Raw genomic sequence first — 16,549 nt, forward strand, 5'->3', positions numbered from 1 at the left:
TATAGGTACAATTTTGCCTACAGTGGTATACTACTTAGTTTGGAAAAGTCTGAAAAAGTTAATTATTTTATACGAGAAGACAATTTTAGTAGAATTTATCGCACCTTTTATTACGTAAAGTTTGATATAGTGTGGAACGCTGACTTCGCCATTTTCATTCCTCAAAGAGGAAGGCAAATAATCCGCCATTTTCCAGTATATTTAGATTTATATCTTTTAACGCACTTTATTAACAATTTAAAGCATTTATATAATATCTCTGTTGTTAAGGTTTTGACAACATATTTATCTTAAAAGTAATTTTGATGAAAAAAAATTAAAATCTACACTTTGGAAAATTTTAGTTATTTATTAGAATATTTAGTAAATTGGAATATTTTAGAAAGGATTCGTCTAATTTCGACTTATCATTTCCACATTTATCAATAAAGTGAGTTTTGTTATACAATTTCAGTGCTGGGTTCGTGTATTTATGGCAAAATTACAATAGTATCAAAGACTGCGCAAACTATATTTTTCCTATAAAGCCATTTTATTTGTGCCAAATTGATAAGTACGTATTATGATACATTTATTACACCAATGCCGTCATATGGTTTGAATGGAAGCACGAAAACTACACCTAAAATGTACGTTGTGAAAAAATAACCTCAGGTCTAGCAGAGTGTACAAAATCAAAGTTTACATACCAACGTTAAAACTGGTGGAAAAAATGTAACCTTAATTTAACTTATATAAGTCGGATTCCAACGTTGGTACAACCTAAATTTGATTCCCCAAATTAGTGCAAAAGAGGGTTGAAACGACGTAGCGAATACGTTGATGGATACCAACGTTAAGTGTGTTTATCTTAACGTCGGGCGGACGTCAAAATGCTGCTTGGGAATTAAAAGATTAATGCTAAGAAAAAAAACTGAAAAAAAACCGGTTAGGATCACGTCTTTTGGATCACCTTAAGGGCGGTATTCATAGTCGGATCTTATATCTAAGATCATCTTTTAAATCTGGCCAAAAGCAGTCTTAAGACTCCGTCGAGCCAATCAAATGACCGTATTAGCTTATGACATTACTTAAGACGGTCTTGAAATAATTATGTTTCACTTTAACTTATTGCACAAATGTGCACCAGTTCATCAGGAATTTCTTCGAAAAAGAATAGACGTCATAGATATATATGGTATATGCATAATGCTCGTAAAACATTCTCACGCATGTCTCAAAGACGTCATAAACACGTTCAAAAGACGTGAAAAGTAGGAATTTTAAATGTCTTTATTTAAAATGTCTTTATCATTAAAACAAAACGTTTGTATAGTTCTATAGTTTTTTAAATGTTATTTTATCGGAAAAGAAACGTTCCATATTGAACATTTTTTGAATGGACATTTTTACTCATGAGAAACGTTTCTCAAAATCGGTTATAAAACGTTTCGAAAAAACGCTTATAAAACATTTCTGAAACGTGTATGTGCCACCTGGGTTACGTCTACGACTATTACTACGTTTACGCGAGCGTTACTTCTGTAGTAACTTACGATAATTCACTCGTTTACGCAGAGTAAATTATCGTAAGTTTTACTACAAAATCCCGTTTACGCGAAGGAATTATCGTAAGTTACTACAGAAGTAACGCTCGCGTAAACGTAGTATAGGACACATATACTACGTTTACGCGAGCGTTATTTCTGTAGTAACTTACGATAATTCTTTCGCGTAAACGGGATTTTCCTTCGCGTAAACAGGATTTTGTAGTAACTTACGATAATTTACTCCGCGTAAACGAGTGATTACTACAGAAGTAACGCTCGCGTAAACGTAGTAATATATCGCTACGGCATATGTTTATTATGTGCGCGCTTTGGGCCTAACGCGCCGTAACCGATACGTTTCTTGTACGTTTTACTACGATTCAAAAGGTGGCAATTTAATGTTCTTCAGCGTGAGAAGTAAATCAAAGTAACATTATTAGTACTGTTTAATCATGATAATTAGTTGTTTAAGAAATAAAATGCCAAAATTCTAAAAATTGTGAAAACTGTGCCAACGAGCCCCGGTCTCCTTTATTGCACTACTAATGTGTGTACGCCAATTCAGGAAATTCTTCAAAGCAGAACAAACATATAAACGTTTTTCAATAGCCACGTTTAGCAAAACGTTTATTTTGCAACTGTTGGAAGTTTTATAAGCTCAAATTTGTCCGAACAAATAAATTAAGACTGCAGGTAAGTAGGACAAAATTAATTTAAGTAAAGAAGTGGATATATGCATGTGCATGGAAAAAATAATTTATTTTGTGCAATATAAATTTAAATGTTTCAAAAAAGACTATTAAAGCTATTATATATGGATAAAACAAATTATAATTTTGAAAAAAAAAACAAATATTTTTGTTAACTGTAAAAACGTAAAAAATACGTTTCTTAAGCATGGTTTCAAAAACATTTTTGGTCAAACGTTTCTTAATGTTCTTTACGGTTATGAAACTATGTATAATATACGTTCAAAAAACGTATATGAAACTAATAAGTATGTGCTACCTGCAGGGTTTTAGAGTTCCGAGACACATACTACGTTTACGCGAGCTTTACTTCTGTAGTAACTTTATACGATAATTCCTTCGCGTAAACGGGATTTTCCTTCGCGTAAACGGAATTTTGTAGTAACTTGCGATAATTTACTCCGCGTAAACGAGTGATATATCGTAAGTTACTACAGAAGTAACGCTCGCGTAAACGTAGTAACAGTTGTGCCCGAGAACTATTACTACTACTACGTTTACGCGAGCGTTACTTCTGTAGTAACGATATATCACTCGTTTACGCGGAGTAAATTATCATAAGTTACTACAAAATCCCGTTTACGCGAAGGAAAATCCCGTTTACGCGAAGAAATTATCGTAAGTTACTACAAAAGTAACGCTCGCGTAAACGTAGTGTATGTTGAACAGTCGTCACTGACTGAAGAAGAATAATGATGAAATAGCACACTTGGATGACTTGTACTACGTTTACGTGAGCGTTACTTATTTGTAGTAACTTACGATATATTACTCGTTTACGCGGAGTAAATTATCGCAAGTTACTACAAAATCCCGTTTACGCGAAGGAAAATCCCGTTTACGCGAAGGAATTATCGTAAGTTACTACAGAAGTAACGCTCGCGTAAACGTAGTATTGGCCGTATACGATATCATGGGAGGCTTCGGGCGAAAATCAAAGTCAAGTAAGCAGCAGTCGGATTTCGACGAGAATTTGGATAATATATGTGCTGCGTGTGCTCAGAGATGACAGAGAACAGAGCTGACGAGAAACAGTGCATTTCGTGCGAGCGATAGGGTACACAAGTGTGCGTGCGCTTTTCTTGTAATTATTTTCCGCCATCGTGTTTTTATTAATGTTTCCATTTTTCTATTAAAAAATAATTAATAAAATATGTATCCCATCATTTTTCCTGATCGGAATTATGAATTTTTATTTAAAATCCAGTCCGAGAAAGACTTGAGAAAGAAAAGACCAAGAATGGAGTGATGCGACTCCGCCCCGGAGGTGTGACTAAAGGCTCCTTTATGTGGCGCCAAACTGACTGGCATTCATTGACGCCAAAACCGACTAGCAAACTCACAAGTATTTACACAGTAATTAGCATATAATATGGAAAATATTTAACATTTATTAAACACACAGTAAATGACAGCAAGCATATAACCTCAAATTTTGAGGTTATATGCTTTGGCCAATAACCGCCAGTAAATGCCACATTACTATATATATAGCGCCAGTTTATATCAAGTACGTGTTTACACTTGCATTTTTACTGGCCTTAGTCGACTGGCGTGGATTGGCGCCACTAATCATTGTGTGTGTAAAGGGGCCTATTGTTGTTGTTAATTATGTGTGCCATATAAAGATTATGCCACATGGCTTGGAACTACGGCGTTGTTCTTTGACCAATCTCCGATTGTCCGCAGTCATTCCAGACAAATTAAGTTTTTTTTACGCAATATGTTACAAATATTTTTAATTATAAATATTATTTTAACACAATGTTACTTTAATATTATTATCATTTCTTATCATAATTTAAGTCAACATGTTCACCATGTTATTGCAACTTTCTTACTGCTCCATCAGTAATGTCGAATTAATTGCACTGTTTTTTAAAAAATAAGCAGCATATTACTGCAATTTTTACAGCATTGGAAAACCTCTTTTATTTGCTAATTCATGTTGTACGAGGACGAATCTTTGAATAACTATAGCAGCAATTTTCAATTTTCAAATTTCGTCACTATGCAGACAAAATGCCGACATGTGCCTATCTGATCGAGTATGTATTTCTTTATAAATACGTTTTTATATTTTCTATCTTTTCTTCAGGAAATATGCATAGTTGATATCATATATTATATATTATATCATAGATATTTTTTTATATCATTTGAAGAAAACAATGTTCTTTTTGTAATATATATAGTTCAATCACGTAATATTTTAAATGTTTAAAATTATAAGTCGTGTAAGTATTATGTGCAACGTACGTCTGTACAAAACTACGATATTATAATTTTGCAACTTCTATTTTCGAGATAAGTCTATTTTCGTGACGGTATTTTCCTCTCACTTATATGCATATACTAACTTGTTATTTGGCTCTGTACGTGTCTTATAATTTTGAAATGGTTGCAATGCGGTTGCAATACCATCTCTGTGCAACGCGCGAGATGTTTGTTATTTCTTTTTAGGTAATTACTTTTAAAAGAGAGGAAAATGTAATGTGCAATATATATATATATATATTTTTTTTTTTAAAGAATACAAAATGTTTTATTTATGGCTATGTATTGCAGATAACATAATTTTAATATTTATTTCAAAGCCATATCTAGAATGTGTCAGAAAACGCATGATGTTAAATGAAATGAGTCGGAGAGAATGCTGCAAGTTTGATGACATTGACAAATATCTATGAATGAATGAATGAATAATATTTATGTTAACATTATTTTAAACAAAATAGATATATAATAAAATAAATATTTTACACACTAATTAGTAATTGAAAATAAATTTTATTATTCTGTAATATGACTTATTATTTGTTCATAAGAGTGTCTATCTACAAAATGAGTAAATGTTTATGATGCTCACATCCTATATTTACATTATTATAGTCGTACTAAATAGAAGTTTTATTTCAACATATCTAAGAGCTTCTTACAAGATGAAAAGAAAATTTGCCATTGTCCTACTTGAAACCCGCAATTTTGCGGTGAGTGTAATAGCGAGTTTAATAAGCTGTAACTATCACTTGGGTTAGTAGAATGCCATTAGATGGATGCAGTCTTCAGGTAGGGCACAGAAAATGAATCTGATAATGTAAAAACATCCGTATAAAAGCGACTGTCATGTTGCACGACTAGCATACGCGAAATGCTTATGCTACCATCAAAATGGGTAAGTTGTCTCAACATTATTGTCTCTTTATTCGCTTTTATTTCGGCACTACAGTGCATTTTGTTATAATTTTTAGGTAATATATACCTTGTTGGTGATCAATTGTGCTGGCGCACGCTGGCCGCGCGTCAGCCGTCAAGCAGGATATTCTTATCAGCGACCCAACGTGCCATTCTCGTTACCAACGGAAAGAGGTGGTCAACAAGGATATCCAAGCGCTCAGCCTAGTTATTCTTATCCTGCACCACCACCACCTCCTTCCCCTCCTCTTCCTCCTCCGCCACCTCCTCCTCCTCCGCCACCACCTCCACCTCCTCCTCCTCCACCTCCTCTGCCACCACCACCTAGATACATACCACCTCCTTCACCACCACCACCACCACCACCACCACCACCACCACCTCCTCCTCCACCACCACCACCACCACCACCACCACCACCACCACCACCACCACCACCACCACCACCACCACCACCACCACCTCCTCCTCCTCCTCCTCCTCCTCCTCCGCCACCTAAATACATACCACCTCCTTTACCACCACCACCTCCTCCTCCTCCTCCTCCTCCTCCACTTCCTCCACCTCTACCTCCACCACCACCACCACCTCCTCCTCCTCCTCCTCCTCCCCCTCCTCCTCCTCCTCCGCCGCCACTCCCTCCTCCCCCTCCTCCTCCGCCACCACCACCTAAATACATACCACCTCCTTCACCACCACCACCACCACCACCACCTCCTCCTCTTCCTCCTCCTCCACCTCCTCCACCTCCTCCACCTCCACCGCCACCTCCACCGTCTCCCCCTCCTCCTCCGCCGCCGCCTCCCCCTTCTACACGCCGTACATATCTACCGCCACCTCGACCACAACCACCACTTCCACGCCCGCCTGCTAGATATCTACCTCCTTCTATTAATCAACAACCATCAGTGTCGACACCCGCGCCCACGTATTTACCACCGTACGGACAGCAAGGGATCATCGCCGGATCACCAACTGCGTCAAATGCAGGTGCTCCCTCATTTTTGCTCAGTCCTTCGGATGGTCTTTCGAATCTTCCGACGGGTGTGGTAAAGTTGAGCGGTCCAGCTGGTGGCTCAGGTTTCGGGACCGCAGGTGCTCCTTCATTTTTGCCCAGTCTTTTGGATGGTCTTTCAAATCTTCCGACGGGTGTGGTAAAGTTGAGCGGTCCAGCTGGTGGCTCAAGTTTTGCGACAGCCTCAAGTTCGGCTAGTGCTAGCGCGTCCAGTGGAACGTTCCTCGAGCAACAAAACTTTCCGAGCCAACCTTCCGTCTCCATTCCTTCTGCATCAAACTACAGTCCTGCTGGCCCAACTGTGAGTTCTCCTTCTTCCACATCGGGATATCCCTCTGTGACACCAAGCTATCCCTCGGCTACCCCAGGATATCCGTCGGCAACACCAGGCTATCCTTCGTCTACGCCTTTACCTCCGTCGCCTACAGCAGGATATCGTTAGATCTGTGACTGGCTAGTTGAATACTCCTGAAGACTATTCGGTATACATCTCTTATTTATCTACTTCATTCACTAGGATAATATTTATAAGTTATCCTATGCCAAATTGTTGTAGTTTTATATAAATACCAACGCCAGTATTAATAATATAAGATAGGAGATATTTATATATACTAGCAGTTAACCATCGTAATACATGTCTAACATCATTAGATTAATAATAATAAGTTATTATGCTCAAGAAATTTGAAACATTTATTTGCAATTTACAACCAACTGACAAGAAAATATCTTGACGTTATTCAATGAAGATATAAAACAAGAAAATTTTATAGTACATTCTATATATACATAGTTCGATTATAGTTCTTGAAAACAACATTTAAAACAAGGCAGGTGCATACTCAAAGAGAAAACTGAAATGTTGGAGAAGTGTGTAGTTGAAACGTACAAATCTTATAATTAGAATAATTTCAATTTCTGTTTTCGAAGAATTTACCCCACATTGATAAAGTAGTTTAATAATTTTACGCCGAAAAATCTTAATAAATTTAAATCTAAAAGGAAAGTTTTATGTAAAACAAATTAGTGTAATGTTAAAATCATATTTTAACATATCTTTACAATCGACAAAACGTCAGCAATAGATCCATAATAAATATATACAGATAAGCACAATATTTGTTTCTCGTTGTAACAAATAAAGTAAATCTCAATGGCCTATTTAAAAATACTTCCTTATAATACATTTTAACAATAAGTCAATTGAAATAAATCACATAAATGTGATTGGTTCTTACCTTTGGATCCAACCTGCAATTACACTTACCCTGATAGCACAGTGTCAGTTGGTGCCGTTATGATGTCGTCGTGTTGCTGTTAATATACACGAAATTCGTGCATATTAACAGCAACGACGGCATCATGACGGCACCAACTGACACTGTGCTATCAGGGTAATTGCTACTTTGCGCTTAGCTAAACAGAGGTTCGACAAAACGCAGCCATTGTTAACTCATTATACATATACTATAAAAGAGTTTTGTACAATCTTAAATTTTTATAATTTAAATTAGGGGAGCCGGGGCAAAGTCGTCACCCGGGCGGAGTTGTCACTACAATTATCTCGAAATCTCTATGTTGTGTGATGGCTAAACGCTACTTATGGTGCCCATGTAACCAACGGAGTTTAGTGACAGATTATATGTCATGTTGTGATTTTCATTAAAGCAAACGTGTTTTCTCGAAGGTCAAAATTGATATTTTTTGCGCGTCGAAAAATTTTAATATTTTAAATATTATCTTCTCTTCGAATCTCGAGATAAGTGATTCTGAAGAGTAATGCATGCTGAACACGAATCCAGTAAAATTTTTTTATTTTCGTTGATTTCTAATATTTCATGAGCGATTAAACTTAAAATCTGTGTCCGGGGCGAAGTCGTCACCAAGCCACTGGGGCGGACTCGTCACTGTGACGATTTTATCCCGGTGGTTTCACTCTATTTTTTGTTGCAAATGCGTCATTGTATTTTTCAACTGGAAGAAAAACGCACGTACTATCGCAAAATGACTCGTCGACAAGAAGCAACTCAGGAAAGCAGTTCTTGCGATGAAAAAAGATAAAATTAAGACAAAGAGACAAAATTAAGACCAAAGATAAAATTAAGATAAAAAAGTAGCCGCAAAACAATTTGGAATCCCGAGAACTACATTGAACGACTGGCTGAAAAAGAATAATGATGAAATAGCACACTTGGATGACATGGCCGCACGATATCATGGAGGCTTCGGACGAAAATCAAAGTCAAGGAAGCAGCAGTGGTCGGATTCCGACGAGGACTTAGATAATATGTGCTGCGTGTGCTCAGAGATGACAGAAAACTGAGGGAACAGAGCTGATGAGAAACAGTACATTTTGTGCGAGCGTAGGGTACATAAGTGCGTGCAGTTTTCTAGTAATTATTTTCCGCCATCGTGTTTTAAATTAATGTTTCCATTTTTCTATTAAAAAATAATTAATAAAATGTATCCTATCTTTTTTCATGATCGGAATTATGAATTTTCATTTAAAATCCAGTCCAAGAATGGAGTGACGACTCCGCCCTGGCAATTTTAACATTTCAATTTTTGCACCTTTGTCGTTTTTACTCTATATCGGTTGAACAAAGCGAAGTAGACCAAAAATGCCCTTATAAATTTTATAGCTAAGGGTTTATTTTTTACAATGGTATACAACATTTTACTAAAATTATTTGTTTTGTTGTTAAAAATTGGCACCGAAAAAATAGTGACGACTTCGCCCCGGTCTCCCCTAATTATGTTACATTTATTTAATTTTTAAATTATATCTACCTTCTCTCTCTCTCAAATATTGTATTTATATTATATTATATTCTTTTTATATAACACACACACTTTTATATGTATATTATAATATATTTTATCTTACCTTCTATTGTGACACGAGATGTTAACATTAAATTGAAGATACATACCGTTGATTGCGATCTTACTCTCTTGAGAGATCATCGCAGACTAACAATGACAATGATAACGGAATTCATAATGAGTACAAAATGTCACAATAATAAACAACTTTGTACTCGGGGTATTCTATAGTCGATATAAACCTAACGAATTTGCAATTCCTTATCAAATAATGTCCACAAGTATTTTCAATAGAATATTCAATGCAGGTACATATTATGCTAGTTTATTTAACTCTTTTGAATTTATTTTAATTTTGTTATTAACCGTTATACCAGGAAAGTTCTAAACGTTCTTTTTTGGAATTTAAATTGTTACATTTATTTAATTTTTAAGTTTTATCTACTTTCTTAAATAAATTTACATTATTTATGACACATACACTTCTTTGTGTCCTAACGGAATCTTTTCTTGCGTTCCACACGGGTAAAACAAGAAACTTTCGGATATTGACTTAGTAGATCAAATTAATGATATGTCCACATGGTCTAATGCGTACTGCTGCACACTATATACGTCTTTGTTAAAAAGTTTTTCTACTTTCTATAATTAAGTTTGGAAATAATAAGGATATATTTAATTCCAATTTATCGAAGGTCTGATCCAATCTGCTATAAATTGCTTAATATTGCTTACACCTCTCGCTAAACATGTAACCTTCTTGTAACATCACATTTCGACTGTAATTCAGCAAATCTGAAACGTTTTATATGTATAGGCAATAAAAGGTTCCCAGTAAGCTTATTGCTTACTGGGGATATCACACATATTCATACATTTTGTAAGGTATTCAAAATACATCTGTTTTTTAATATTAAAATTGTTTGGTATATGTTTGTAATAAATTTATGTAATAAAATATAAGATTTTTTGCAATATCGACATCTTTCCGTGAATGTTATTGTGTATGGTATGAGACAGTTATAGTCATAAAAAGTTAATTAATAAAATAATATTGTCATAGGTAACGGATTTCATAATAAATACAAAACGTCATCTAAGCAATTTTTTATTTTAAATATTATATTAGTCGATATAATACTAGTTGGAGTGCGCGGACTATTATTTTCAAATAGATAACGCCAATATGTTTTTTCGGTAGAACGCTAGTAAATTACATTTGACACCAATTGTTTGATTTATTCTACTATCAAACGGTTAGTGTAGCTTCTAACGTATAGCACACTACAACAAAATTTTACACATTTCTAACTTTTCAGGATGTTTAAGATGTATTTACTTTATTATTATTTAAACTATTTATGATACGTGTATATTTGTATGTACAATTTCATTATATTTTATTAAAATAAGAAATTATTTACAAAAAGACCCCACTCGCCAATGAATGACCTTGATCTTGACATATGTTGTCAAGGTCACCTGAGTGACCTTCAGAAGTTATTAGGGTGCGTTCCACTTATCGCTCGCAACGCTCGTGGAATCATTTCATCCTTGTTGTTTGTCAAATGTTAAACAAGGACGAAATGATGCTCGCGAGCGTTGTGAGCGATAAGTAAAACGCAGCCTTATTAGTTGGCGGTCGATTTTTATTAAAAAGTTATTAACAAAAAAGTTTGAAAAATATAGAAATTATTTTAAGTACTGAGAGGCATAAACGATTAATATTACGGTTTTTTTTTTTAAGCAAAGAATACTTTATTTTGCGAGAAAGTCGCTGCTTTACCAAAACACAACATTTAAAGCAGTAAATTGTTGATAAATTGAAGTCTTTTTGTTAAAGCAGAGAATACTTTATTTCGCGAAAAAGTCGCTGCTTTACCAAAACACAACATTTAAAGCAGTAAATTGTTGAAACGTAAAAAAACATAAAAAAACGTAATATTAGTCGTTTATGCCTCTCAGTACTTAAAATAATTGCTATATTTTTTAAACTTTTTTTGTTATAATAATAACTTTTTAATAAAAAATGACCGCCAGTTAAAAACTTCTGAAGGTCACTCAGGAGGGTGACCTTGACAACATATGTCAAGATCAAGGTCATTGGCGAGTGGGGTCTTTTTGTAAATAATTACCTTAAAATGTTAGTAAGATAAATGTCTATACAATCTCCAGTACTTTTTTTGTGAATGTTAACATCTATGGTACGATTTTTAAACAATTAAGTCATTTTCTTCTTATTGTACTTGTATTTTTGGACACTATAATAAATGCAGAAGTAGTTGCTAGTTATCTTATAGGTATATGCAAATATTTCTGAAAAAACGGAGGATTTTTGGGTTTTAAATCTTTATAGAAATTATTCTTTTTTCTTCGTCCGAAATCTATTATAATATGTTTATTTTTATAAACTTGCTAAATGTACACAAATTTTAAATTTTTGCTACTAAAATGATACAAACTTAAACATATAAATATAGAAACGTGAAAAATAAACTTAAGTTAATATTTTTTATAAATTTATTGTTAATATAGCAATATCAAAGTTATTTTTATTTTATATCAGCAACCGCAATATAAAACGCTATATGTGTTAAAAAAGTTACAAGTATATATTAGATAAATATAAGGTATATTATGTTCAAAAAAAAAAAAAAATAATTGTGCCAATAAATAGCAGTATATAAATAATTTATTATAAATCAATTGTTTCAAAATCTTTTACAACTCTAGCCTAGATTAATAACTTTAAAAATGCTAAACGGTCAATATTGGTCGTTTAAATTAAACTCGATTTACGTTGTACGTTTAAACGTGAGTTTATCAGTGGTAAAAACTAATATTTTGGTAAACTTTACTTAACCGAATGTCATTACATTAATTTCTTAAGCCGCGTTGGTAAAAACGGGCATTTTAGCCCGCAACTTGGCCCCGAGCGCGGAAAATTCAAATGAGTTTGATTAAAATTTACATTTACGTAATGTTTTTGCTGTTATTAATAAAAAAAACCAGCATTAAACGACGAAACAAATTATAAAATAGCCCAAAATATTACAAGATTTTATTTTAATAAGACAATAATTCTTTATTCATTCAATAAAGGTTCTTATTATACATTTCAATTGCGATAATACAATTAACTTAGCATGATACGAGGAATTTTAAATTGTTTCTTTATATTTACAATTTCTTAATAATTTTTTATAGATTATAAAAATAAAATATTTGCAAATATAGAAAATGTTATCTATTAATTATAAAAAAATTCACAATTACGTTTTGAAACTAATGATATTGCGTAACGTGTAATATAAAAAATATATATCTAAAATACTTACAACATTGAGAAAAATATAAATTTGAAAAGATAAATGCCAGCGAAACGTCTCCTCAATAGTTTCCAATTTTTAAATAATTAGAAAGATAACATCTTTAATATATGTACGAAGCTCCTCGATCACCTCTCGGAAAGACGATGCTTTTTTCTGCAATCGATTGAGTTTCCTTTTCTGCAATTTGATGATCTTTTCCTGTCTCTTCAACGTTTGTTCACAAACAAATAATCTACGACGTAGCGTTGTGGGAGAACTTTCATATCGATTGTGTGTGTGTGTGTGTGTGTGTGTGTGTGCGTGCGTGCGTGCGTGCGTGCGTGTGTGATCGTGTGTGGTTTACAATTCGCTGGGATTTGCAAACTGGAGATGCTGTTGTAGAGTCGAATTGCATGGACGTTAATTCTGTTCCTGCATCATCTGCAAAATTGTCAACGATTTGTTATGATTTCTTATTTCATATATTTTTTCATTTCTCATACATATGTTCATCATTCATCCTTGAATAGTCCTTACCAGAATTGTGAAGTGTCTTCATAGTTATGTCGCTAACATCATGAGAGCTTTTTCTTCTTACCTTGTCAACAGAAATTGGATTGATTGTTAACACATTGTGCGATTCATGATGTGGTACTGAGTTTGTTATAATGTTGCTTTCAGTTGAAGGTGGAATATTTTTCTTAGATGTAAGGAATTCTGCCGAATCAAGAATTAAAAATTATCTTTTTATTACTATAATCATAATTTCTTTCTTAATATTAAAGTGAACATTGGATAAAAATTATAATAAAATTATCAATGTTTAATTTACCTGGAGTTTCATACGGTAAACTATATAGTCACTGGAAGTGAATATTGTTGGAATACTATTTTCCTTCAATGCCCAGTATTTCCCTTTTACTTTCCTCAAACAAGATGCTTCAAAGTAACTTGAACACAAACGACTTGTTTGAGTAGGCCTCCAGTTTAGCAGATTCATATTTCTCAACCATTTATTGAGAAGTTCTGTTTTTTCCAAGGGAAACCTATATAGAATAAATATCAATGAAATGTAAAGCTCTAGAACTAATGTCAAATAATACAACATTTGGAGAATACACCTGAAGAATGAGTAAGGATATTGATGCGAATATTTGCGCTTACACATTATACAGGCTGTCGCCGGGGAATCTCCGAAACAAGTTGGAGCACTATTAAGGAGGTTCTACAGGTATACTCTCTAGTCAGTCGAGAGATGAAGAAAAAATCTTCAAATTCATCAATTCTAAGTATTTATAAAATATTTTCATGAATTTTGAAGATGTTAGAGCTTATATCATACCCGTATTAGTCGAAACGAGGAAAAATTAAAAATATCGTGTAAGTGCTCCTTTGACTCCGGCTTCTTATATGCGAGAAAATGTGATAACGTCACGAACTTGAGTCTCGCTGTTCTGCTCATATGAGCGTGGTCCTTTTCTAGTCAGTGAAGTCTAGTCTGCGTTTACTTTTATGAATTTACAATCCCTGGTAACCATATCCGATAAAAAACGATTAAAAACAGCTATATCTGTATCGTTTTTAATCGTATCTTATCGGTTCTATCGTTGCATATTTAGAAGACAGATAAAACATTAATCGAATTGAATCGGTTTCTATCGTTTTAGGTCCGAATAAGAAAATAACTATACAAATTTTATAGTTATGAATCGTTTTCTATATGTACAATTATTGCCCATCTGAATCAATCGTATATACACGATATAATATGTATCGTTATTTATGGTAATAATTTTACCGTATGCATTAATACGGATATATAAGAATAAAATGATAGACATCTTATCGATATTTATATGACTTAACCGAACCGATACATCTATCGTTTCTTATCAGGATTTTCTGACATACAACTTATCATCTTCTTTATGGCAGCAAATCGGTTCGTTTTCTATCGTATATTAATGATATAAATTGAATCGTTTGAAAACCTTCTACTTTGTATATGTTTGTATAAAGTTAAAACGATAGACATCTCGTCGATATTTATACGATTTAACCGACCGATACATCTATCGTTTCTTATCAGGATTTTCCGACATACAACTTATCATCTTCTGTACGGCAGCAAATCGGTTCGTTTTCTATCGTATATTAATGATATAAATTGAATCGTTTGAAAACCTTCTACTTTGCATATGTTTTTATAAGGTTAAAACGATAGACATCTCGTCGATATTTATACGACTTAACCGAACCGACACATCTATCGTTTCTTATCAGGATTTTCCGACATACAACTTATCATCTTCTGTACGGCAGCAAATCGGTTCGTTTTCTATCGTATATTAATGATATAAATTGAATCGTTTGAAAACCTTCTACTTTGCATATGTTTTTATAAGGTTAAAACGATAGACATCTCGTCGATATTTATACGACTTAACCGCGCGAACACACATCTATCGTTTCTTATCAGGATTTTCCGACATACAACTTATCATCTTCGAAAACAAAGTTCGTCGAAGTATTTTTATGTGTGTGTGTGTGTGTGTGTGTGTGTGTGTGTGTGTGTGTGTGTGTGTGTGTGTGTGTGTGTGTGTGTGTGTGTGTGTGTGTGTGTGTGTGTGTGTGTGTGTGTGTGTGTGTGTGTGTGTGTGTGTGTGTGTGTGTGTGTGTGTGTGTGTGTGTGTGTGTGTGTGTGTGTGTGTGTGATTTGTTATTAAGATTAAAATAATAAAATATTTTATTTGTATTTTAGTGCAATTTTAAATAAGACGTTTCTAATGTAAATGTTGTTTTCATTTCTCTAATAACCGTGAAAATTTTGGCCCTTGGCTTCCTGGTGCTGTTGTCGCAAAGGTGGAAGCTTAATTATTAAAAAAAAATGCAGTTCTTTCTTTATCATAGAAAGATCTCTGATACGGTTTATTTTTCTTTTACACGGTTATAATCCGGTGGCATGTAGAGTAGCAAACATCTAAAGATGTTCTGACTGATTTGATATGTATAGCTGAGAAATTTCAAATTTTTCCAATTTTTTTCTGACAGGGCATCGTAAATAAACGGTTCACTATTAACCATATTAAAAAGACAATTATAGCTACTTTAATACCATTAAAAATTATAGAAACCGATGCACCACTAATAAGAAATTTAGGATGCAAGCCCATGTGTATTGTATCGAGAATTTCTTATAGAGTATCGTGTGAATAAACGAAACTTCAATTATGTTAAAAACTGATTGAAACCGATATAAAGGTAATAAGAAATTTCCGATAGAATCCCAAGTATTTTGCAACGTGAGTTTCTGATAAATTACCGTAAATAAATGATTCACTAATTATATTAAAAACGATAGAGACTGATATATAGCTGATAAGATATTTACGATAGGACTCCAAGTATTTTGTAACGTGAATTTCTGATAGAGTACCGTAAATAAACGATTCACTAACCATATTAAAAACGATAGAAACTAATGTGCAGCTGAGAAGACATTTACGATAAGATTCCAAGTATTTTGTAACGTGAGTTTCTGATAGAATACCGTAAATAAACGATTCACTAACCATATTAAAAACGATAAAAACTGATGTATAGCTGATAAGACATTTACGATAGGATCCCAAGTATTTTGTAACGTGAGTTTCTGATAGAGTACCGTAAATAAACGATTCACTAACCGTATTAAAAACGATAAGAAATTTTGTTATCGTTTTCTATCGGAGATGGTTACCAGGGATGACTCCTCCAAGCCCGACCAATTCATGGAGAAATAAGGATAGAGTCTTACGTGGTATCAAAAGAGGAAAATTTGCTAAAAATAATGTTGTTCTTCGAATGGAAAATGCCCAAAAATCATTGACAGATAAAAGGTTATGTGAGGTGCAGTCGCTGCGACGTTGTTAAATCTCCCTT

The 16,549-nt window shown here is 33.8% G+C and overlaps 1 protein-coding gene and 1 pseudogene across 2 annotated transcripts in view; one reads left to right on the forward strand and one right to left on the reverse strand.

The window, feature by feature from the left end:
* Positions 1–6,033: 6,033 nt before the first annotated feature.
* LOC143905528 (uncharacterized) lies at positions 6,034–7,259 on the forward strand (the record flags this gene model as incomplete). The annotated part of the gene is made up of 1 exon (XM_077420989.1): positions 6,034–7,259. A coding segment is annotated over one exon (897 nt), but the record flags the coding sequence as incomplete, so codon positions are not given.
* Positions 7,260–12,700: 5,441 nt separating this feature from the next.
* The window catches only part of LOC143905518 (uncharacterized), a 5,031-nt pseudogene continuing 1,182 nt past the window's right edge, over positions 12,701–16,549 (reverse strand). The window contains exons 3-7 of the transcript XR_013259219.1: positions 13,750–13,853; positions 13,488–13,674; positions 13,166–13,361; positions 12,980–13,069; positions 12,701–12,918 (exon numbers count right to left, since the gene is read on the reverse strand). The product of XR_013259219.1 is annotated as an uncharacterized LOC143905518 (transcript). The remainder of the gene's footprint in view (positions 12,919–12,979; positions 13,070–13,165; positions 13,362–13,487; positions 13,675–13,749; positions 13,854–16,549) is intronic.

Source organism: Temnothorax americanus, unplaced genomic scaffold (assembly GCF_048541705.1).
Source record: "Temnothorax americanus isolate GAGA-0224 unplaced genomic scaffold, ASM4854170v1 Scaffold63, whole genome shotgun sequence".
Lineage (NCBI taxonomy): Eukaryota > Metazoa > Arthropoda > Insecta > Hymenoptera > Formicidae > Temnothorax > Temnothorax americanus.